Source organism: Pan paniscus, chromosome 1, assembly GCF_029289425.2.
Source record: "Pan paniscus chromosome 1, NHGRI_mPanPan1-v2.0_pri, whole genome shotgun sequence".
Lineage (NCBI taxonomy): Eukaryota > Metazoa > Chordata > Mammalia > Primates > Hominidae > Pan > Pan paniscus.
In genome coordinates, this window is record NC_073249.2 from 209,738,872 (window position 1) to 209,763,772 (window position 24,901).

Genomic DNA, 24,901 nt, shown 5'->3' on the forward strand with positions numbered 1-24,901 from the left:
GCTCAGCCATCCCCGTTTCTAGCATTCAGGTCTTGGTAGACAACCAGATATTCATACACAAGCAACGGCCAGTTATTCACCAGTATTCCTTGAAGACCTATTACACGCCAGGAGTTGGAGCTCAGGTGATGATGCCTTCAAGGCTCCTGCCTGGTGTGAAGCCTCAGGGTAGGTGGTTCTATATTTTGGCCCATGAATCCAACTCCTGCGATAATATCATAGAGTCCTAAAGGTGAGAAACTGTCCCAGGCTGGGCTCAGCAGCCTCATCTGAAAAAAATCACTTACTGATGCTAGAAAGGTCAGTGAGAACCATTTATTGGATGGATTATGCCTCCATCAAGTTTTCTGAAGAAACCAAGTGTTCTTATGATTATACATGTTAAGCCTGTCTCCTAGTTTTAGGTCATTAAATATAAAACCATGCACGGAAGAGATCAGAAGGAAGTTGACCACACGTGGTGGTTGTCGTTTGCTAATTAGATCCTAAACGTATTTTTGAGAGGGAGTCTTGCTCTGTTGCCCAGGCTGGAGTGTAGTGGCGTGATCTCAGCTCACTGCAAGCTTTGCCTCCTGGATTCTGGCCATTCTGCCTCAGCTTCCTGAGTAGCTGGAACTGCAGGCACCCACCACCACGCCTGGCTAATTTTTCGTATTTTTAGTAGAGACGGTGTTTCACCGTCTCGTTAGACAGGATTGGTCTCGATCTCCTGACCTCGTGATCTGCCTACCTCGGACCTCCCAAAGTGCTGGGATTACAGGCGTGAGCTACCACGCCTGGCCCCCGCTCTCCTTTTCTTTTTGGAGGTGGAGTCCTGCTCTGTTGAGCAGGCTAGAGTGCAGCAGCGCTATCTCGGCTCACTTCAACCTCCATCTCCTGGGTTCAAGCGATTCTTGTGCCTCAGCTTCCTAAGTAGCTGGGACTATAGGTGTGCACCACCATGCCCGGCTAGTTTTTTGTATTTTTAGTAGAGATGGGGTTTTACCACATTGCCCAGGCCAGTCTCCCACTCCTGAGCTCAGGCAATCCACCTGCCTCAGCCTCCCAAAGTGCTAGGATTACAGTCGTGAGCCACTGTGCCCAGCCCAAGTCCATCCATTTTCTAGGTCAGAAATGACCCTGACTTCTCCCACCTGGGTCACTCGAACTTCCTCTTTCCTGGCCTGTCCTCTTTATCTGTGCCCGATGTGGCAGCTGTAGGCCTGATGGCTGTTCCTGCTTAAGATTCCAGGTGACTTATTTCAGGGAATCCTAAGCTAGATTTACCTTGGCCACCAGAACCCCGAGAGATCCAGGAACTGTAGCATCCTCAGACCTTCTGCACGGCACTGCCAGCTGCCTCCATCTCCAGCTCCTCCAACGTGCCAGCAGATGGCTGCAGCTGCGGCCATGGCTGCCCCTGGTTAGGCACTGCCCTGGGTCCTCGGCCTCTTGCTCTGGGTTAGAGCCCCAGCAGCCCTCCCGATGGACTCTGCAGTTCTGCAGCAGCCCCTCCTTGGAGGCCCTGGGGATGCTGGTTACAGGCCCAGCCTCAGTCCTGCTGCTGGCTGTGAGGGAACTGGGCCCACCGGGACCACTCCTGTGCTAGTTCCTGCTTCTCATCTACCTAGATGCTTCACCAGCCCTGAGCCAGGCCTCATGGAAGACCAGACAAGGCAGTCTTCCCCCCCAGGAACCCCTGCAACTTCCCAGTGCAGACACAGCCCTCTTGACCTGCGATAGCATCAGCAGGCCCACGGCACCCAGCCCAAGAGCTGCCACACACCTAGGGCCTGCTCCTGTTCTGGGGACCTGGGCTCCCTGTGGCCATTCCACCCAAGGGTGATTCACCACCAGGCAGTGAGGGCGAGAGGGTCACAGTCTGTTTGCCACAATCCCCTACTGGCTGGCTCTCCTGTGGTTGACCTTCTGGGGGCCCCTCTCACAGATAGTTTGTTGTGAAGCATAGCTAACATTTCACTGTGGGCTATCTTTGCTAGGAGCTGTGGTAGGTGTTTCAGGCTCATGGGCTCACATCCTCAGGACCCTTTGAAGCAGGCATTTGTTGTCCCCATTAAACAGAAGCATGGGGGAGGCCAGAAGCCCTGCGACCCAGGTACACACAATAGCTGCCTCTACCTGGAAGGCCCTTCCTGCGCTCAGTCCTCACAGAGCTGCCCAGGAGGCCTTAGCTACCTCAAACTCTCCCTACCCACCCTGGGGGCATATTAAAGGGCTCCCTCCAGCCTCTGCTGGGTCCTCGACTGTCTGTCCATCTGTCGTATCAGGCTCTGAGAGCAGGTAACATGGTTTATTCTTCCAGAGCTGGATCCTCAGGGCACAGAGCAAATACTGATGATTTGAGCTGAGCTTTTTCCTACCTGCCATGTACTGCTGGACTTACAGGAAGGTGAGTACCCTTCTTGGTTCTTCACTGGCACTTCTAGGCCATTTCTCTATTCCTCAAGAATCCCAGTTCCTGTGAAGTGCTGGCCATCAGATAATGCCAGCTACCCCTTTCTTTTGGGGACGATGTCATCCTCTCCATCCTTCGTGGATTGTTCTAGCATACTTGCCCTCCACTGCTGTTGTGTCACTGGTATCTGACAATAGACTAGAACATCCAGACATTTTGATCTCTCTTCGACCTTATTTCAATGAACCTGGGTTCTATACCACCTTAGACATCCATTACAATGATCATAACCCAGACTAGATGCCACCTCCAAGGCAGACAATGCCTTCCGATCAGTTTTGCTCACCTATGCTCCCACCCCAGCGAGTCCCCAACCTCAGTCCCAGATCCTCCTACCGATCCCCACCCTCCATCCTCACTTCCCTTTGACGCTTCTCAGAGCTCAAAAACCCATCACTACATCCTCTCTTATACACACTGTCCACTCCCACACCTTTTTCTAGTTTGCTTTCCTGGAAAACCTCCATTCTGGTCACACCAGGTCTTTAAAGCTCACTCTTGCACCTGAGGAGCTGGAGAAAACCATCACACCAAAAGGCCTCATTTCAGGCTACGACCAGACCTCAGAGCAAGCCACCAACACTACTCAAACACTATCGTCTCATTCCTGTCCACAGACTCACCTGTATTCCATAGTCCTAAAGGTGATCCTCCTGCCTTGGCCTCCCAAAGTGCTGGGATTACAGGTGTGAGCCACCACGCCCAGCCTGTTTAGAACCTTGTCTTCTGGCTTTCTATTCCTCTGCAAACTTCTCAGATCTTCCTCTAGGATCCATTTCCCCACCCCTGTTGGATCAGTTCCATCTATACATCTGCCCGTGTACTACCAGCTTCAGACACGCTCGACTGCATGCTGGCCCCCGTAATTACCACCACACATCTCCCTTTACAGAGAATTCTTTCTGTGGCCTAGATTTACTGTGCCTCCCCATTTCAACCTGGCTTTTCACTGTTATTATCAGGGTCACTGATGACTGCCATTCTGAGGATTGTGACTTTACTATGGGCTTGGGCATCTTAGTCTATCCCACAGCATTTGCCAGGGTTGGCCACTGCCTTAACTTTGCCCAGACTGGAGTGCAGTGGTGCAATGTCGGCTCACTGCAGCCTCTGCCTCCCGGGTTCACATGATCCTCCCGCCTCAGTCTCCTGAGTAGCTAGGATTACAAGCTAACGCCACCACACCTAGCTAATTTTGGTATTTTTAGCAGATGGTTTTACCATGTTGGCCAGGCTGGTCTCAAACTCCTGACCTCAAGTGATCCACCAGTCTTGGACTCTCAAAGTGCTGGGATTAAGGCATGAACCACCACGCCTGGCCAGGCTTCTTTATAAAAATAATCTTATCTTAGAGACAAGGTCTCACTGTGTTGCCCAGGCTAGTCTCGAACTCCTGTGCCCAAGTAAGCCTCCTGCCTTGGCCTCCCAAAGTGCTGGGATTACAGGTGTGAGCCACCACACCCAGCCTGTTTCTAGAACCCTGTATTCTGGCTTTCTATTCCTCTGTAAACTTTTCAGACTCTTTTGCTATATCTTTTTGTGGTTCAAGCTTTAGCATGTTTCAGAGTCACCTGGAGGGCTTGTTAAAACATAACACGCTGTGTTGCCCTACCCTAGATTTTCGAGTAAGTTTTGTTTTGTTTTGTTTTTTTTGGAGACAGAGTCCCACTCTGTCACCTGGGCTGGAGTGCAGTGGTGCAACATCGGCTCACTGCAGCCTCTGCCTCCCAGGTTCACTCCTGCCTTGGTCTCCTGAGTAGTTGGGATTATAGGCATATGCCACAAAGCCCAGCTAGCTTTTGTATTTTTTAGTAGAGATGGGGTTTTGCCATGTTGGCCGGGCTGGTCTCGAACTCCTGACCTCAGGTGATCTGCCTGCCTTGGCCTCCCGAAGTGTTGGGATTATAGGCATAAGCTCCGTGCTCAGCCCCTAGATTGTTGAATAAGTTTTTTTTTTTTAATTATTTTTTTGAGTCTCACTCAGGCTGGAGTACAGTGGCATGATCTCGGCTCACTGCAACCTCTGCCTTTTGGGTTCAAGCAATTCTCCTGCCTCAGCCTCCCGAGTAGCTGGCGGGCATGCCCGCCACCATGCCCAGCTAATTTTTGTATTTTTAGTAGAGACAGGGTTTCGCCATGTTGGCCAGGCTGTTCTCGAACTCCTGACCTCAGGTGATCCATCTGCCTCAGCCTCCCAAAGTGTTGGGATTACAGGCATGAGCCACCACGCCCAGCCTGAATAAGCTTTTTCAATAAAGAAACCGGTAGTTCGCTATGATCCACATGATGAAGTATGGCATCCTTAGCAGGCTACATGAACTGGCGGACTCCAAGGCCTGCCTGGCCTAATCCACCTACTTCAGCATTGGTAGCCTCCCAGGGCCAGAGTAGCCCTTGTGGCCTGAACCAGACCTAGACCCCTGGGTTTCTTAGGCTCACTCCAGCTCACGTGTAAGATGGCCACGTCCAAGCTGTGCTACCTTTTCTGGCTAATCCCAGGCTACTTTGAAATCCAGCTGAGATCTATGGTCTGCAGAAGAGATGGAGTAGGAGACTGAGCCGAGGCCCCAGAGTGTAGACCAGGAAGTGGCAGGGGCACACTCTCCAATGCTGGCAACAAAGATGGTGCCCTCTGAGAAGAGGCACAGTATAGACCACAGAGCTCCCTGCATTGCCTAGCTGAAGCTAAGCATGGTTTACAAGACAAGGTAGCAGGTTGGGCCGGGTACAGTAGCTCGCACCTGTAATCCCAGCACTTTGGGAAGCCAAGGCAGGAGGATTGTTTGCATCCAGGAGTTTGAAACCAGTCTGGGCAGAGTGAGACCCCATCTCTACAAGAAAAGCGAATTAGCCAGTTGTGGTGGCACACACCTGTCATACCAGCTACTTGGGAGTCTGAGGTAGGAGGACTGCTTGAGTCCAGGAAGCTGAGTCTAGTCTATAGTGAGCTGTGATCACACTACTGCACTCCAGCCTGGGTGACAGAGCTAGATCTTGTCTCAAAGGGGAAAAACAAAACAAAACCCAAAGAAACCATGCTGGCATGTCCCTCCAGAAGCAGAGCTAGCTCTCATTGAGAGATTTAGAGGTACGCCAAGTACTGAGCCAGTTCAGGGAAGTCAAAAGATGCGCAAGGCTGTTTTGCTGGAGTCGGGCATGTGTACCTCCTAACCAGCCCTCCATCTATAGAATAGAGTATGCTACCTGCCTCCCAGAAGAGGAGGGCTGAAGATGGGCGGTGGATGGCATGGTGGCTGGGATGCAGGTGCTACCATGGCTGCCACTCTAGAGGTTTTGGCCTCAGATTTCTGGAAATTTAACATAGTGGATCTTGGTTTAGAGTGAAGATGGATTCTCCTGAGAGGAGTCATTGGGAGATGTGATCTACTCTGTGTAAGGCAATAGCTACTGTTTCAGCGGATATGTCTCTCTTCTCTTCTAGCCTGCAGGGAAGGCACAGCTGTCCCCATTTTACAAGTGGAGAAAGTGTCTTAGAGGTGCAATAACTCACCCATGTGTACAGATTTAGCCTATGGGGAAGGTGGCAGCCAGAGAATCCTAGAAACACAAGTACAGCCACAACAGCCTCTCATCTGCAGCTCTAGGTCTCCAGCAGGCTTCTGCTGGGGACCTTGCTGGGAGGAGGTGTGGGCACAACTTGCCTGGCACGTCGAGAGCAGGCAAAGCTGGAGCTGGCGCAAGAACACTCACTTTGGGGCCAGTAGACTCTCGCCTTCTTCGACTCTTCCTTGGAGGTATGGAGGACTAGCCGATATTTCGTTAAGATACAGCTGGGGCCTTGGACATTCAGAGTCATCTGGGACAGATTCGTTATTTCTGGGCAAAAGACAAAGCAAAGGTTAAGGAATGTCTGGAGGCCAGCACTTGGGGGGTGGAGGGAAGAGCAGTAGAGAGGGGCCGGGAGTTTGAACAGAGCACCAAGGACCCCCTGCCTTTTGCTAGGGCCCAGGCCCGAAGAATTACCATTTCACTGCTTGTTCTAGGTGGCTACAGGCAAGCTGCAAACCTCAGGGCCTCCTTTTGAGGGAGGATGGGATTTATCCCATGGTCCCCCACAAACAGAACAGGGCCTACCTCGATCAGTTCAGTGAAGGTTCACCTTGTTTCCAGTCTTGTTTCCAGTCTCAGTAGGAAACAAGACATTCCATTCTACTGCTAAGACCCAGAACCCTGGTCCCAACCACAAGTCAGGATCCAAGGTGAATTTTACCCAAGACAGTCCAAGGTTCCTGGCCCAGACTATGAGAGGCTTTTTAGAAAGCAGCGCATATACCCCTATTGTCTTCATTTAGTCTTGTCAACCAACTGATACAGTTGGGAGGCCAACTGCATCATCCCCATTTTACAAATAGGGAAACAAGATCAGGGAAGTTAGTGTGCTCAAGTTCACAGCTAGGAAATAAGTAACCACCCACACTCTTTGCATGGGGTCATGTGACTTCTCTTCCCAATTATACATCTACAACTCAGGACAAAAGATTTGATCAGCCCAGGCATGGGGACTGGGGAAGAGGGTGTGGGGGGTGGGGTGGAGAAAATTAGTCTGGAATCCATTTGCTGAGAAGCAGGGCAGCAAAGAGACCAAGAAGGAAAGGCAGAGACAGTCTGAGGTCCTACCCTCTGAAAAGATCACTTTCTTGGTTTTCTTGTCCTCAAGTTGCTGGCCCACATCAGCAGGGTTGCAATTCACAAGCAGGATGGCACCCCAACCGCTGGGACCCCAGATCCATTTTTTCTGCAAATGAGATGGGAACATTGGCTCAGGAAGGAGCCAAATAAATCTTCTGTTTCTCGGATGCACCTCATAGCAGAGGGGCCCAGCCAAGCCTTTCTCCAGGGTACAGGGACCCATGGAACAGGACTGGTGAGGTCAAGAATCTGTAGACACAGGAAGGTAATGTCAGGTAAGGAGGCTAAGAGGAAGAGAAAGAAGCGAGGTTCGGGGTTACCAGTTACTTACCTCATATTTCAGGGTCAGAGAATCAGGGACCGAGGCAAACTGGAAAAGAGACGTGCCACCTGGCAGCAGCGGCTAATCCTCTCATCTAGGAGACTCCACAACCAGGGTAGGACATGAGCCTAGAGTTGCCAGACATTCTAGTTTTTTTTTTAGTGAGCTAGAAATTTAATCAGTTCTGATCCCAGTACTTTGGGAGGCCGAGGCAGGTGGACCACTGGAGATCAGGAGTTCGAGACCATCCTGGCTAACACAGTGAAACCTCGTCTCTACTAAAAATACAAAAAAAAAATTAGCCAGGCATGGTGGCAGGCACCCATAGTCCCAGCTACTCGGGAGGCTGAGGCAGGAGAATGGCGTGAACCTGGGAGATGGAGCTTGCAGTGAGCTAAGATCGTGCCACTGCACTCCAGCCTGGGCAACAGAGCGAGACTCCGTCTCAAAAAAAAATTAGCCAGGTGTGGTGGCACACGCTTGTAACCCCAGCTGCTCAGGAGGCTGAGGCAGGAGAATTACTTGAACCTGGGAGGTGGAGGTTACAGTGAGCTAAGATCATGCCACTGCACTCCAGCCTGGGTAACAGAGGGAAACGCCATCAAAAACAACATCAAAAACAAAACAAAACAAAACAAAAAAATACCCCACAAAAGAAAAGGAATTTAATCAGCTCTGACTTGTACCGTGACAGTTTGATTTCCCCCCTCCCCTCCATGTATCTAATCCTTCAGCAATGTCACAGCAATTGGGCCAGACACGAGGAAGGTCAGATCAAGTGAGCCTGTGGGCAGATTTGGCTTACAAGGCCCCTTCCCTGCCCCCTTTTGCTGGCAGACTCACCTTAGCCTGTTTGTCACTTGACATCTCAACTTGCCCATTGCGGTAGATGTCTACCTCTAGAGAGACCTCTGAAACAGAAGAAAAGGGTGTCCCAGCCACCTTGGCCTGCCAGATGGAACCTCAAAGTTATAGGTTATCTCCTGTGGGGCTGCCCAAGGCTGGCATCAGGGCATCTAGCCTTTCTGCATGCTATCAGCTTAGAAGCAGAAACCATTCTCAAAGGTGACAGCTTCATATCAGCAAGTCTGGAGAGGCCCAAGTAGTCAAATGTCTATCCCAAACCTCCCAGGAACTCACAAAACAAGCCCATCATGGTCCTCTCATGCCATCTCATGCCTTTCGGCCTCTACCCAAGTGATTCTTACTTGCAAAGTCTACCTCTCTAGCCTTCTGGAAAGCTTTATGCTCCAAGACATAGGAAAGGCTTAATATGGCCGGGCACAGTGGCTCACTCCTATAATCCCAACACTTTGGGAGACTGAGGTGGATGGATCACTTAAGGTCAGGAGTTGGAGACCAGCCTGGGCAACATGGCGAAATCTCATCTCTACTAAAGATACAAAAATTAACTGGGCATGGTGGAGGGCACCTGTAGTCCCAGCCTCTTGGGAAGCCAAGGCAGGAGTGTCACTTGAGCTTGGGAGGTGGAGGTTGCAGTGAGCTGAGATCAGACCACCGTACTCTAGCCTGGGTGACAGAGCAAGATTCTGTCTCCAAAAAAAAAAAAAAAAAATTCAATACATGACAATTCTAAGCCCCTTTAAAACTTAAGGATTAGCTGGGCCTGGTGGCTCATGCCTGTAACCCCAGCACTTTGGGAGGCTGAGGCAGGCAGATCACCTGAGGTCAGGAGTTCAAGACCAGACTGAGCAACATGGCAAAACCTTGTCTCTATGAAAAATACAAAAATTAGCCAGGTGTGGTGGCAGGTGCCTGTAGTTCCAGCTACTCAGGAGGCTAAGGCAGGAGAATCACTTGAACCCAGGAGGTGGAGATTGCAGTGAGCAGAGATCGCACCACTCCACTCCAGCCTGGGTGACAGAGTGATGCTCCATCTCAAAAAACAAAAAAAACACACTTAAGGATCTAGGCTTTTGCCCAGGTACTGTCATAGGGACTGTCCCGCCTCCTTAGCATACCACCTCCCATCCCTTCCACCACACAAGGGACAACCACGTGGCTCCAGTGTGGTCTTTTGTTCACAGCTCATTATTTGACATGCTGATTCCCAACTGGAATATCAGGGCCACGAACGCAGGACTTGTTTGCTGTTACATCATCAGCACCTGACCAGCAGATGCTCAGGGACCAGATGCCCACTGCGAACTGGGCTGCCCCAGGTCCTAGGGATCTAGCAGCGTGCAAGACGGAGACCTCGTCTCCTTAGAGCTTACATGAGCACGTATGTGTGCACCAGGGGTGGGGCAAGCAGGTACATCATGTGTGATAGCAATAAGCACTGAGGGATATGGGAGAAGGAATGGAGCGAGGGTGTTTCAGTTTTAGATGATCAAGGGAGCCCAAGTTTACATTTGAAAAGAGACCTAAAGGAGGCAAGAAAATCTGGGTTAACATCTAGGGTAAGAGCCATTAGGGGAAATAGGAAGCCCAAGGCAGCAAGGCCAAGGGTTAGAGTGGCCAACAGGACCCACAGCAGAAGCAGCAGGATGACCCAGGGGGAAGATTCACAAGCGGTAAAGACAGAGGCAGTGCAGGGTTACTCGTGTAGTTTCGTGGGCAGCGACTTTGGCTTTAATCCAAGCAACGTGGAAGCAGTTGGAAGGCGTTATCCAATATTCCACTTAAAGATGTACCACTCTGGCTGCTGGATCAAGGCTAGAGGTCTTAGTCAGAAGGGCAAGAGTGCCAGCATGAACCCCACTGGGAGGTCTGGGCTGTGACCCAGGTGAGAGGATGGGGGCTCGAGCCGGAGTGAACACACTGGGAGTACGAGTTGCTGGATTCTGGCGAAACGTCAGGTAATGCTCACAAGATTCAGACTGCTGTGGGGTAAGAAGAATCAGGTGATGCCAAGGTTTACACTAGAAGGATGGAGCTACCGCCCACTGTGATGGAGGGACTACTAGAAAAACAGGTTTTCAGGAGTAGAGAGAATCCATTTGCATTTCAGACATCTGTCAGACACCGAAGCGATCATGCTGGGTAGGCAATATCCAAGTCGGGTTTGTGGGAGCAGCCTGCCCATAGGTGACATTAGAGTCACGTGACCAGCCTCCTGAGCCTGAGACACTTCACTGACTGGAAGCAGGGGGACAAAGGACTGAGAAGAGCTCCTCTGAGCTCCAAAGGGTTCTGAGAAGGAACAGGCAGGAGGAAAAATAAGTCGAACATCCCCGAAGCGTTCAAGTGTCTTAAGAGGGGATGACCAGCGGGTACGTGGCTCATGCCTGTAACTCCAGCACTTTGGGAGGCTGAGGCAGGAGGATCACTTGAGGCCAGGAGTTTGAGACCAGGCTGGGCAATATGGTAAAACCCTCTCTATGGGGGGAAAAAATAAAATAAAAAAATAAAGTCAGCTGGGCATGGTGGTGCGTGCCTGTAGTCCCAGCCACTCTGGAGATTGAGGTGGGAGGAGCCTGGGCAACACAGGGATACCTATGTCTGTATAAAAAATTAACCAAGTATGGTGGTATAACACCTATGGTCCAAGCCACTGGAGAGGCTGAGGTGAGAGGATCATTTGAGGCTGCAATGAGCCATGATCGTGTCTCTTCACTCCAGTTCAGCTTAGGCTACAGAGTGAGACTGTCTCAAAAACAAAAAACAAGACAAAACAAAACAAAAACACAAAAGAACCCACACAAACCAAAAACTTAGTGTTGTAGATGTTAGAGTTCTAAAAACTCCGTTGGTGGTAGGTGTCTAATTTGAGAAGATTCTAGAGAAATTGAGGACACAGATGGCTCCTCAGGAAGAGAGGTGGGAGAATAGACTTTAAAAGACAACCTAGGCCCAGCACAGTGGCTCACGCCTGTAATCCCAATGCTCTGGGAGGCTGAGGTGGGCGGATCACGAGGTCAGGAGATTGAGACCAGCCTGGCCAACACAGTGAAATCCCGTCTCCACTAAAAATACAAAAAAATTAGCCCACTAAAAATACAAAAAAAATTAGCCCACTAAAAATAAAAAAAAATTAGCCCACTAAAAATAAAAAAAAATTAGCCCACTAAAAATAAAAAAAAATTAGCCCACTAAAAATAAAAAAAAATTAGCCCACTAAAAATAAAAAAAAATTAGCCCACTAAAAATAAAAAAAAATTAGCCGGGCATGGTGGCGGGTACCTATATAGTCCCAGCTACTCGGGAGGCTGAGGCAGGAGAATGGTGTGAACCCGGGAGGCGGAATGGGCAGTGAGCCAAGATCGCGCCACTGCACTCCAGCCTGGGCAACAGAGCAAGACTCCATCTCAAACAAAAACAAACACCCTAGAATCAGGTTTAAGAGATGATGTGGCCAGGCACAGTGGCTCACGCTTGTAATCCCAGCACTTGGGGAGGCCAAGGCAGGTGGATCGCGAGGTCAGGAGTTTGAGACCAGCTTGGCCAATATGGTGAAAACCTGTCTCTACTAAAAATATGAAAATTAGCCAGGCATGGTGGCACACACCTATAGTCCCAGCTAATCTGGGGGCTGAGGTAGGAGAATCACTTGAACCTGGGAGGCAGAGGTTACAGTGAGCCGAGATCATGCCACTGTACTCCAGCCTGAGTGACAGTAAGACTCATCTCAAAAAAAAAAAAAAAAAAAAGTAGATGTTACAGAGCTTGTTCCTGAGCTGATGGGGGTGATCTAGAGGGCGGGGAAGGGTGGCAGCTTCTTACACTGGTAAGAATTGACAAAGGAATGTTCTTGAATAAGAAAGGATCTAGTGAGACAAGAAAGACTAACTTTGGACCAGATGTGTCAATTGTAACAAAGGAAGAAGGTAGGCACTAGACAGGCGTAGGTGGGTAGATGGCAGCGACACGGAAGTTCTGGCTGTTTCTATTCTCAGAATTAGGTTGGCAGTGCACGAAGATGGAGAAGCGACTGAGCGTCGCGGAGGGAGTGTGAGTGGGTATCTCAAATGAATCCATTTAGGAGTTTGTTCAGGAGTTCCTGGGGCCCACAGGAGGCATCTTGTTCCCTGGAGAACCCTTTTTGGCTCCTCCTACAATCCCACCCCTTCCCCAACCCCAGCGGTGAGTTGGGCCCCAGGCTCCCAGTTGGAGCAACACTCACCAATGCCAGTGAGGTACAGCACAGCTGTGCCCACGGGGGCATCCTCGTTGGGCCCATAGTATGTGACCGAGACCTGTGGAGACAGCATCCCGAACCCATAGGCAGTGTTGGACGGGAGGTGCCAGGAACAGAGCCCCAGGCCATGTGCCGAGTCTAGGCGTGGGATCTTGGTCTTGTGTTGTGGCTTCTGAAGTCTCACCTATGAGCTGGTGTGGGGCCACAGCCCTGCGCTTAGGGCTGAGTCAGTCCCCTAAGGACTTAGAACCTGCCATGACCCCCAACCCTAACCTTGTCGAGAGCCAGGCTTGCAACCACCTGTCCAGGTGAGAGCTGTATCCCTGATGGCGGGGTGATCAAGGGACTTAACCCAAAGGGATTTAAGAAACAGGCTGCCTGGCTCTAGAGCCCAAGCTTGAAACCACACTATACATCCTCCCTGCTAAACCCACCCTCCTGGGGTCCCATCTCCTACTCCATAAGGTGCACAGTGGGGAAACAGGCCTCTGGTGGCTTAAGCTGCTCACTAAGAAGGACACCCAGGTGAAGAAGCAGCGTTGGGACTCAGTCCCAACTGTGGGACTGTGTCCCACGCCAGCCTCTACTTTATGCTTTTAGAAAGAGACCTGCCCTCCAGCCACTGACCCTGACCACAAGGTCTTGGTCATGAACCAGAGACCCAACCATTGGCCGGAGAGCATGTGACAGATCCACCCCATCCTTAAATAGAAGCTTTAGTCCTCCAAGTTCAAGGTTCTTTGTTGGCCACTCCTGAGGGTCCTGGAGGCTGAGCCCTGGGCAGAGAATGGTTCTCAGGTAGTCTGGAGTTCCACTGGCACCCACTGTGGCCTCCGTTCTTATCTGAGATACCTTTTTTTGCAATGGAGTTTTGTTCTTGTTGCCCAGGCTGTAATGCAGTGGGACAATCTCAGCTTACTACAACCTCCACCACCTGGGTTCAAGCGATTCTCCAGCCTCAGCCTCCTGAGAACCTGAGATTACAGGCACCTGCCACCACACCTGGCTAATTTTTGTATTTTTAGTAGAGACAGCGTTTCACCATGTTGGCCAGGCTGGTCTCAAACTCCCGACCTCAGGTGATCTGCCCGTCTCAGCCTTCCAAAGTGCTGGGATTACAGGCGTGAGCCACCACACCTGGCCAGAGACACTCAGTTCCTACCTAAGTCCACTACTTGCCTCTCAGGGAGTTGCCTGCCCTGGGCACACAGCGCAGGTGGGTGTGTGTACCTACCCCTCTGCAGCAGACATCTCCAGTAGGTCCTGCAGGGTGTGGGGGGAGGGAGGGAGAGCTCTCCCAGTCCTGAACTGCTCCATCATGGTTCTCACCCCCAGCTCCACACTGGGTGCACCTGGAGAGCTTTAAACCAGCGGCCAGGATCCTAGCCCTGAGGTTCCATTGGTACCTCAGGTTTAATTGGTAGAGGGGGTGTGGCCTGGGTATTGATGTTATTAGCTCCCCAGTGGTTCTCACCTGCAACCAAGGTTGAACACTCCTGCCCTGAATGAGCCACCTGCTTCTACCACAGGAGAAGCTCCCCAACGTAGGCACCCCATTAAGGAGACAGCTTACCCAGGGGAGAGTACACCCTTGGGCTCGAGCTCAAATCCTGGGTCTATCCCACTCTAGGTAGGCTACTTAGGCTTAGACACAGCACTCTGTGCCTCAGTTTCCTCATATGTAAAGTGATGGTAGGCCAGGTGTGGTGGCTCATGCCTGTAATCCCAGCACTTTGGGAGGTGGAGGCAGGTAGATCACTTGAAGTCAGGAGTTTGAGACCAGCCTGGCCAACATAGTGAAACCCTGTCTCTACTAAAAATACAAAATTAGCCGGGCATGATGGTGGGTGCCTGTAGTCCCAGCAACTCGGGAAGCTGAGGCAGGAGAATTGCTTGAACCCGGGAAGTGGAGGTTGCAGTGAGCTGAGATTGTGCCATTGCACCCCAGTCTGGGCAACGAGTGTGAGACTCTCTCTCAAAAAAAATAATAATAAATGAAAATAAAAAATAAATCCCAGTTCTGCTGGTTGCTGACTTGGCAGGGCACCTTCGCTAGGTGCCTCCGTTTCTTTGTAAAATGGGGTCGTGGAGTGCCCACACCACTGGTCTGTTGCAGACACTGGATGAGATCAGACGTGCAAAACAACGTGTTTCCCAGGCTCGAATCACATCTGCAGCCAGGAGGAAGCCCCAGTGGCTGTGCTAGGTCCCACTCCTGGGAGATGCCCCTCACCTCTTCCCCTGAGGCTTACCTTATCCGCATCCATGGAAGGGCTGGGCGATGTCATCTTCACTGTGGCGTACGTGGGATCAGACAGGGGCCACCAGATGGTGGCGTCCTCTTTCTCAGAGATCACTGTGTTGGCCACATCGATCAAGACCCTCCCAGAGCCATGGATGGTGAAGCACTGGCACTTCTGGGGGGCACACCTGGTTTGCCCGGTAAGAGACACGCGTCAGGGCACACTCACCTTCTCAGCCTAGGAGATGACTGGCATGGGGGAGGGGACAGCTCCCAAATCCTCATTCTCCTTAGGGTGTTGAGGCAGAGTGGTCTGGGGTCCTTACTCCTACCCACCCCCTCCCAAAGGACCCCTGTGTTTGCTCTCTGACAGGCTCCAGCCCAAACCCCACCCCGCTACCAACACTGCAGAAGTTACCACAGCTACATCTTAGTAATAAGCACCCAATTCCCAAGAAGGGAGGAGCCACAAAGGATCCCCATAAAGAAAAAGATCAGGGCAAGGGACTCAGGAAGTCGTATTGTGACCCTGCTGAGTCACCTCCACCTGCAGGCTCCAGCATCTAGCAGTCTCCCTGGCCTACTCCTCACAGCCCCCTGAGGCCAGCGTCCCCATGGTTTCACAGATAGGGGAACAGAGAGGCCAAGGCACTTGCCTCACTAAGAGTCCATGGCAGCTGCTACAGGGCAGAGGCAGGATTTAAGTCAGAATTCTGCATGGTTGGAACTGGGAGGCCCCCCACTAGAGACCCAAGGCTTCCCAAGATGGGGCAGGATGGTGAGGCTAGAGAAGTAACCCCCAACTCCCAGATCAAGGGGACTGGGTCCCAGGCCTGCCTGCCTGTCTGCCACCTCTGGCAGAGCTCCCAGCATCTCACCCGCTGAGATCCAAGCAGATTTCTGTGCCCAACACACAAACGGCATGGACAGGGCTGTCCAGGGACAGGTGGACGATACTCTGGAAGGACATGGCTCGGCCCTCCACGCTGACCATCCTCAGGCTTGCACCGCAGCCCTCACTCAGCACAGCAACCTCAGACGCCCCAGGGCTCACCCTGCCCTTCCCTGTTATACAGTCCAGGCCTGTGCAGCCCACCCCCTTGTTAAGAAGGGGAGGGGTCAGCAGCTGCGCAGGTGTCACTGATTTTCCCTCTAAGAGCTTCCTGGTGGCTGAGAGTCTGGGGAGCAGGTGGCATCAGAACCCCTTCATCACCAATTTATCAGGCACCTCGTGCCTGCAGAGCTTCAGGCCAGGGGAGTCTGAGGCCGGTTGCTTAGGCATCTGTGGCCTTCAGCTGGGAAGAGGAGGGGCTCTGGGAAGTCGGTGCCTTGGAGTGATCAACTTGGCCATGTTGCTGGAGGACTCAGCTGGAAGCTGTCGGGGCAAATACCTGCAGAGGGCAGTTGGGAGGAGTTGATAGTAGCGGTCAGGATGGCAATGTGTGGCAGCATGCCCAGGCTCTGGGGTCTCAGTTCTAGGGTGTGTGTCTCCTGGAAATTGACGAAGGAGCTCGGCAAAGTGCTGGACTGGTGGTTTGGTTTTGTTTTTGAGACAGGGTCTCTACCACCCATGCTAGAGTGCAGTGGCGCAATCATAGCTCACTGCAGCCTCAACCTACCTGGCTCCAGTGATCCATCTCAGCCTCCCAAGTAGCTGGGACTACAGGTGTGCACCACCATGTCCAGCTGATTTTTGTATTTTTTGTAGAGACCAGGTTTTGCCATGTTGCCCAGGCTGGTCTCGAACTTCTTGATCCCAGAATCCTCCTATCTCGACCTGCCAAAGTGCTGGGATTACAGGCGTGAGCCACAGCGCCTGCCTAGACTAGGTGGTTATTAACCCTCTGGTGGTTTCAAAAATTATCAAGGGTGCTAGTTAACATTGCAAATTCCTGGGCCCAGAAGGTCTAGGGTGTGGTCCAGGAACGTGCATCCCAACTCCCAGTGATTAAGGTGAGCTCTTTGCTTACAGCTGTGTCGGCGGGGGTGGGGGCACAGCAAGTGTTAGTGGAATGAATACATCAAGCCAGGGTCATCAGCTGCTACTCATCTCAGCGGAGCCCACAGAGCAAAGAAATAGGAACTCTTGCTCTGGCACAAGGAACTTACATAACTGACTTTAAAATTGTGTTCATTTCATGTCTTAAGCTTGGGTTGAGTTTTTTGTTGTTGTTGTTGTTGTTTTTGAGACAGGGTCTCACTCCGTTACCCAGGCTGGAGTGAAGTGGCGTGATCATGGTTCACAGCCTTGACCTCCCAGGCTCAAGTGGTCTTCCCACCTCAGCCTCCTGAGCAGCTGGGACTACAGATGTGCACCACCATGCCCAGCTAATGGTTTTACATTTTTCCGCAGAGATGGGGTCTTGTTATGTTGCCCAGGCTGGGTCATGCTTACTCCTGAATAGGTACCACAGTCACATGATTCCAAGTTCAGAGTCTCCCTCCTGCCCTGTGCCTTACCCACCTGCAGGTGGAGGTAGTGACAGTGTTACCCGTTTCTTATATGTCTTTCCAAATAAATGTTATGCATGACCAAGTAAATATGTGTGTGTATCCTTTTCTTCTTCTCTTCCTCCTCCAATACTAGCATACAGTTAGATAAATTTGAAGGGGCTTTATGGTGAGAAAGGGAAGGACGTGGAGTCTATTTTAAGGTTAAGGGAAAAAGGCTTCTGCAGGTTCCTTCGAGGTTACATCTCGAGACTAAAGAGAAAAGTTGTAAAATGTGCTCAAAGTTAAGCTGCTTGGTTACAATTACAAACTTTTCAGTTCAGTGGAGATGCCCCTGGAAGCCCATTGGGTTATCTTTTTTGAGGAAGGACAAGGAGGTCATTTAGTCATTTGCTCCACTAGAATTGCTGAACACCTAATATGTCCGGGGCGCTTTTGCTCTTTTCTTCTCTCCTCCTACTACCGTCTTCTTATATAAACGGTAGTATGTGCCACCCAGTATTCCATACCTTGCCTCTTTCACTTCATAGTTATACTGGAGAGAAGTTCTTCATATCAGTACGTAAAAAGCAGCCTTACCCCTTTGTACAGCTGTGTATTTTACATAGGGTTGTACTGTAATATAAACATTTGTTTTCAGCCTTTGCTCTAATATGCACCCAGGTGTACCCAGCATAGGAGGTGGAGATGAGGTACTGAGTGAAGCCTGTTCGGTCAGCCAGGCTGGCTAAATTTGCAAGTTGCAGTAAAATATTCCCTCCCTGGAGGTTTTAAGCACTCAACATAACTCTCAAGGATGTCTCTGTTTTAGTTGCTCTTGGAGGCAGGGGGTTGGTCAGCAAGACCCCAAATGCCTCTCTGGTTGGATTGAAAGTGGCAAAATTAAGCAGGCAGGAAGCACTCAGCGTGCAGAGGCTCTGATGAGACTCATCCCAAAGGGCTCACCCACCCTCACGCACAAGCGGCCAGAGGCAGCTGGAGGGAGAAGACGGGTTGACTGGGGAGGGGTCGCTGAGGCCCAGTCCAGGCTCTGGGGTCTGGAGGAGGGCAGCCTGGAAGCTCTGACGTTCCCCACCCTGGGGCAGCCCTGCCTTGTGCCAGGGCTCTACAGAGCACAGTGAGGAAGGCTCCTCACCCAGCCTCGTGGACAGAGATGAAAGTGACTCAGACCCAGAGCACATCCTGCTCGCCTCCAGGGGCTTCCTATTCACCACTGAATCCCCAGCACCTGCAAAACAGCTCCAGACATAGTAGGTACTCAACAAGTTATTGTGGAGCAAATGACTAAATCACCTCCTTGTCCTCTCCCTAAGAAGATAATAACCCAGCCGGGCACGGTGGCTCAGGCCTGTAATCCCAGCACTTTGGGAGGCCAAGGCAGGTGGATCACCTGAGGTCCGGAGTTTGAGATCAGCCTGGTCAATATGGTGAAACCCGTCTACTAAAAATACAAAAATTAGCCAGGTGTGGTGCCTCACGCCTGTAATCCCAGCTACTCAGGAGGCTGAGGCAGGAGAATCGCTTGAGCTGGGAGATGGAGTTTGCAGCGAGCCGAGATAATGCCACTGTACTCCAGCCTGGCCGACAGAGCAAGATTCTATCTCAAAAAAAAAAAATAAATGAATAAAATAAAGATAATAACCCAATGGGCTTCCAGGGGTGTCTCCACTGAACCGAGGGGTTTGTGATTGTAACTGAGCAGCTTAACTTCAAATGCATTTTACAACTTTTTTTCCCTTTCTCTTTAGTCTCAAGAAGTAACCTTAAAGCAAACTGCAGAAGCCTTTTCCCTTAACCTTAAAATAGACTCCATGTCCCTCCCTTTCCCACCATAAAGCCCCTTCACATTTATCTAACTGTATGCTAGTATCTAATTATATGCTTGCTTAGAAATTCCAGGCCAGGTGTGATGGCTCACGCCTGTAATCCCAGAGCTTTGGGAGGCTGAGACGGAAGGATTCCTTGAGCCCAGGAGTTTGAGACCAGCCTGGGCAACATAATGAAACCCTGTCTCTAAATGATGATGATGATGATGATAAAAGAAGTTCCAGGGGCTAATCTTGAGACAGACCAAGCCTGGAGACCAGCTGCAGAATTCAAGAGATTACCTCCAGGCAGCTAGCCAACAACTCAGCACATTGCTGAAATGACGTCAGCCCGTGCTTTAGGGGGACTGAGACCCGAGTTAGCCATGGAAACAAGACACAGACCTTGTACTCCTCACAACTCCTGCACACCTCCTGTACCAAATTTCCTTTTTTTTTTTGAGACAGAGTCTTGCTCTGTCGCCTAGGATGGAGTGCAGTGGCACCATCTCGGCTCACTGCAACCTCTGTCTTCCAGGTTCAAGCGATTCTCCTGCCTCAACCTCCCAAGTAGCTGGGATTACAGGCGTCCACCACCACGCCCAGCTAATTTTTGTATTTTTAGTAGAGATGGGGTTTCACCATGTTGGTCAGGCTGGTCTCAAACTCCTGACCTCAGGTGATCCGCCCACGGTCTCTCAAAGTGCTGGGATTACAGGTGTGAGCCACCGCGCCCAGCCAGTTTCCCTTTTTAAACTCGCCTTCACCCCAGAAAGGCGAAGCGGTTGCTTTTGATGTGAATCCAACCACTTCCCCATTGCTAGTTTTGGTAAATAAAGTCACCTTCTACCATATTTTGCTCTTGTTTTTGGGCTCGAGCTCTCCAACTGGCATTGGCTGGACCTGCTTGGGTTACATGATCATAAAGTAACTTTGTATTGACTCCCGCACTCCTCACATGCTTATTCCATGCAGAAGTTCTCTCTCGGCAACTCAGGTTTGCTCATCATGCTCAACTCAGGTTTGCTCATCAGAAGTCCCATGGTCACTTGAGGTCACTGTGGTGGGCACTGTGGTGTGCCACCGCACCCCCCTTTAGGGGGAGGCACTCACGCCCCCAGCTGCTGCGAGTGCCGCAAGTCTCTCTTCTGGAATTGCCTTCTGTGCCTAGGAGCGGCCTAGTACCTGGTTGTGTCCCCATCTGGGGACAGCCACATCCAATGTGGGGGGACAAAGGCCAGGTTGCCTTGTCTGAATGCCGGACAACTCTGAGGCCCTTCCCCAGCCCCCAAGATACCCCGTGCATTGCCTGAAGCCTTGAGGCAACTGCATCCCAGTTCAGTGTCCCCCTCTGAGTCCCACACTCCCTCCCAGGTGCGCTTCCTGAAACACCCTCCCCCAGCACCCCCCATAAACCTCCTGCAGGCAAATCTCCATCTAAGAATCTGTTTCCAGGAACCAGACATAAAACATTCTCAATTCAGGAGTTGGAAAGTCGACTCCCACACAAAAGACTCAGTTTTGTAAAGGGGAATGTTCACCCTTTCCTATGAAGGCTTAATGCAGGTGCAAGGCTTAGAGCTGTGGAAAGGAAAGGAGGTGCCTGGCTTATTTCTTTCCTATTCTGCTGGCTGCAGCTGGCACGTGGTGATTTCCAACCTACAGTAGGTGGAATAATGGCACCCAAGAGAGATCAGGTCCTAATCTTCGGAACCTGTAAGTTGTCTCATATAGAAACAAAGAAAGAGTCTGTTTGCAGAGGTGAATGAAGATCTTGGGATGGGGAGATTGTCCTGGACTATGCGATGGGCTCCAAATATCATCACAAGTGTCCTTATAAGGGGGAGGCAGAGGGAGATTTGACACACACAGAAGAGAAAGCCATGTGACCAGGGAGGCAGAGATTGGCATGAGGCAGCCACTAGCTGAGGAAAGCTGGCAGAAGCTAGAAGAGAAACTCTCCTCCTAAAGCCTTTGGAGCTGGGATGGCCCTGCTGATACCTGAATTTCAGCCCAGTGAGACTGATTTTGATCTCCTGGTCTCTGGAACTGAGAGAGGGTCCATCTCTATTGTTTTAAGCCTTTTAGTTCGTGATGATTTGTAACAGCAGCTTCAGGAAACTCCTATGTGGTCTCTGGGGAAGGGAGAGGTGGGAGCAAGGCGAAAGGAACAGGGAAGTTTTTGTTTGATGGGCATGATCAGGGGATGGCTCTGTGCTCTAGAGGGATGGTAGCATTTTCTCTCCCGTGGGCTTCCCTGACTTCTCCAGAGACACCTCCCACCTGCAACCCATACGTGGCTGGGGTGACATCTGCGCATCTCCATGTCCCCTGATGCCAGGGGTGCCTTATCCACCAGCTTGTCTCTGAGTCCTTCCCCAGCCCTAGGAATCCAGCAAAATCTTCAGTTTTATCTGCTAAGTCCTGTTCGCTGCTCGAGGCAGCCCTATCTGCCAGGTTTGGGGCTAAACTCATACCAGCTTCCTCTGTCCCTGGCCCCCTTCTGGTCCACAGAAACACTCACATCCTTTGTTTCAGTACATTTGGGGCTGGGGGAGCAGCCGATTGTCTTCAGAGCAGTGTATTTTGACCCAGGTTTTATGGATCCACTTCTCCTTAGTGGGCAGGGCAGAGGCTTTTCAAAAAAAAATACAGTTTTTATTTATTTATTTAGAGACAGAGTCTTACTCTATGCCCAGGCTGGAGTGCAGTGGTACAATATTGGCTCACTGCAACCTCCGCCTCCTGGGTTCAAGCGATTCTCGTGCCTCAGCCTCCCGAGTAGCTGGGACTACAGGCAAACGCCACCACACCCAGCTAATTTTTGTACTTTTAGTAGAGATGGGGTTTCACCATGTTGGCCAGGCTGTCTCAAACTCCTAACCTCTGGTGATCTGCCTGCCTTGGCCTCCCAAAGTGCTGGGATTACAGGCGTGAGCCACTGTACCTGGCCCATCTTAACCATTTTTAAGTGTACAGTTCAACAGTGTTAAGTATATTTACATTGTTGTGAAACAGATCTCCAGAACTTTTACATCTTGCAAATCTGAAACTCTACACCCATTCAACAACTCCCTTCTTCTTGCTCCTCCAGTACCTGGCAACCACCATTCTACTTTTTTTTTTTTTTTTTTTTGAGACAGAGTCTTGCTCTGTTGCCCAGGCTGGAGTGTAGTGGGGCGATCTTGGCTCACTGCAACCTCCACCTCCCAGGCTCAAGTGATTCATGTGCCTCAGCCTCCTGAGTAGCTGAGATTACAGGCATGTGCACCCCACACCTGGCTAATCTTTCATATTTTTAGTAGAGATGGGGTTTCACTATCTTGACAAAGCTGGTCTCAAACTCCTGACCTCAAGTGATCCACTTGCCTCGGATTCCCAAAGTGCTGGGATTACAGGTGTGAGTCACCTGGCCCAGCCTCTACTTTCTGTTCCTGTGAATTTTTCTAGGTAACTCATGTAAGTGGAATCATACAGGATTTCTTTTTGTAACTGGCTTATTTCCCATAGCGTAATGTGCTCAAAGCATATTCATGTTGTAACATGTGACAAGATTTCCTTCCTTATTTTTGAGACTGGGTCTCACTCACTCTGTCACCCAGGCTGGAGTGCAGTGGCACAATCATGGCTCACTGCAGCTTTGACCTCCCTAGGCTCAGGTGATCCTCCCACGTCTGTCTCCCAAGTAGGTAGGACTATAGGTGTGCACCACCATGCCCAACTCTTTTTTTTTTTTTTTTTTTTGTAGAGATAAGGCTTTGCTGTGTTGTCCAGGCTGGTCTCAAATTGGTGGGCTCAAGCGATTTGCCCACTTTGGCCTCCCCAAATGCTGGGGTTACAGGTGTGCGCCACCGTGCCTGGCCTTCCTTCCTTCCTTTTTAAGGCTGAATAATATTCCATAGCCAGGGTGGACAGATTGCTTGAGCCTAAGAGTTTGAGATCAGCCTGGGCAACATGGTAAAACACCCCCTCTTAAAAAAAAAAAAGGAGATCTTGCTTTCAGATATTTACCCAGAAGTGGGATTGCAGGATCATATATCAGTTGTATTTCTAATTATTTTTAGGAACCTCTATACTTTTTTCCATAGCAGTTGTATCATTTCATTTTACAATCCCACCAATAGTGTACAAGGATTCCAATTTCTCAACATCCTCACCAACACTTTTTTTTTATAGTAACCATTCTAATGGGTGTGAGGTCACTGTGGCTTTGATTTACATTTCTCTGATGGTTAGTGATGGTAAGCATCTCTTCATGTGCTTTTTGGCCATTTGTATATCATCTTTGGAGAAATGTTATACTCGAGGGTTTACTTCCAGGCTTTCTATTCTATTCCATAGGTCTATTTGTCTTTATGAGCATGCCACACTGTTTTGATGACTGTAGCTTGTAGTATGTTTTGAAATCAGGAAGTGTGAAGGCAGAGGCTTTTGATATTCATCTTTTCCACCATCATATATTCTCCATGACCTACATGAAAATAACAGGATCCCTGGGTGTTCTCTGAATATCTTGGACCCTTTTGAGCCAATATCTGGTCTCAATTTTAATGATCTCAAGCCATCGAGTTTTATTTTCTACAGCGGAATCTGAGTCTTTATGTCGAAGCCATAAAAGGCAATATAAAAAAGAACACCGAGGAGATGAATTACTTCATTCCACAAAAATCCATCGCTATCAGTATGTAGGTGAATGCCCAGTTGTAGGTGAGTTTAAAGAGGGATATGCCCAGATTCTCAGCGGGGCTTACCCCTCCCCTGCTCCCTCCTCCTCCTCTTCTTGGAAAGGTCCCGTGGGAAACTCAGAACGAACTAGGATCATGCAAAATTTTATAGCCCAAATACATGTCTGGGAGCCAAAGACACACACAATAACGTGGCCTTCAGTGCAGCCTGTTAACACTTTTCAGTTTGTTTTGTGATAGTCAATTCAACCATGACAAATGAGTGAATGAATGAATGATACCAACAACATCTTGACCTCATGTACAAAGTGACTTAAAAAAACTTTATTGCAGCTTCTTAGAGCAGAACTGAGTGTGCAGTGCTAGGACCATGTTGGGATCTTCAGAGTGGGAAACTGGGACATCACAGGAGAAGAAAGCAAGCCACTGCTGGGAGGGCTGGCCGCCCCCAGGGAGCCACAATATTCACAAGAGCTCTTGCTTGCCACACTGCAGAGGACCCAGCGACATCTGGCCAGGAGGGAGAGGACGCCAGGGAAGATGGGCTCAGGGCACCATGTTCCACCACTTGAAGGAGAAGGGCTTTCTGCGCACGTTGGTGCCGCAGTGCACCTCCCCATGCCTGATGTGGTAGGTGAAGAAGTCGTTGATGAAGGTGCACTGGAGGCCCAGTGGCTCCAGCAGGGAACACACCTTCTCCTCCAGGCAGCAGCGGCCGTTGATGACGGGCCCGAAGGGCTTGGGGATGCCCAGGTGCTTCCCTAGCACCAGCATGTTCACCTGCAGAGAAGTGAGGGTTCAGGTCGCAGGCAGCAGCGGGCAGCCTGCAGTGCAATCCGAGCGGCCCCACCCTTCTCTGACCTTTAGAAATAATAGCCCCTCCAGGGGTGGTGGCTCAGACCTGTAGTCCCAGCACTTTGGGAGGCTGAGGCAGGAGGATCGCTTGAGCCCAAGAGTTTGAGACCAGCCTGGGCAACATGGTGAGACCCCATCTCTAAAAAAAGTATTTTTAAAAATTAGCTTGGCATGGTGGTGCGTGCCTGTGGTCCCAGCTACTTTGGAGGCTGAGGGAGGAGGATCACTTGAGCCCAGGAGGTCAAGGCTGCAGTGAGCTGTGATTGTGCCACTGCACTCCAGCCTGGCAGCTTGGGCGACAGAGCGAGACTCTACCTCAAAAATAAAAATTGATG

The 24,901-nt window shown here is 50.5% G+C and overlaps 2 protein-coding genes across 3 annotated transcripts in view; both read right to left on the reverse strand.

The window, feature by feature from the left end:
• Positions 1-15,814, reverse strand: part of PADI6 (peptidyl arginine deiminase 6) — a 29,232-nt gene extending 13,418 nt beyond the window's left edge. The window contains exons 1-6 of the mRNA XM_034956627.3: positions 15,649-15,814; positions 14,781-14,958; positions 12,514-12,586; positions 8,271-8,338; positions 7,094-7,211; positions 6,167-6,292 (exon numbers count right to left, since the gene is read on the reverse strand). Coding sequence (XP_034812518.1) covers positions 6,167-6,292; positions 7,094-7,211; positions 8,271-8,338; positions 12,514-12,586; positions 14,781-14,958; positions 15,649-15,764 — 679 coding nt within the window. The 5' untranslated portion in view covers positions 15,765-15,814. The remainder of the gene's footprint in view (positions 1-6,166; positions 6,293-7,093; positions 7,212-8,270; positions 8,339-12,513; positions 12,587-14,780; positions 14,959-15,648) is intronic.
• An 8,194-nt stretch (positions 15,815-24,008) lies between these two features.
• PADI4 (peptidyl arginine deiminase 4) overlaps positions 24,009-24,901 on the reverse strand; it is a 55,554-nt gene continuing 54,661 nt past the window's right edge. The window contains exon 15 of one of the 2 annotated variants that reach the window (XM_063601721.1): positions 24,009-24,491. In XM_063601721.1, coding sequence (XP_063457791.1) covers positions 24,258-24,491 — 234 coding nt within the window. In that variant the 3' untranslated portion in view covers positions 24,009-24,257. The remainder of the gene's footprint in view (positions 24,492-24,901) is intronic. The other variant, XM_003814445.6, reaches the window with a different exon arrangement.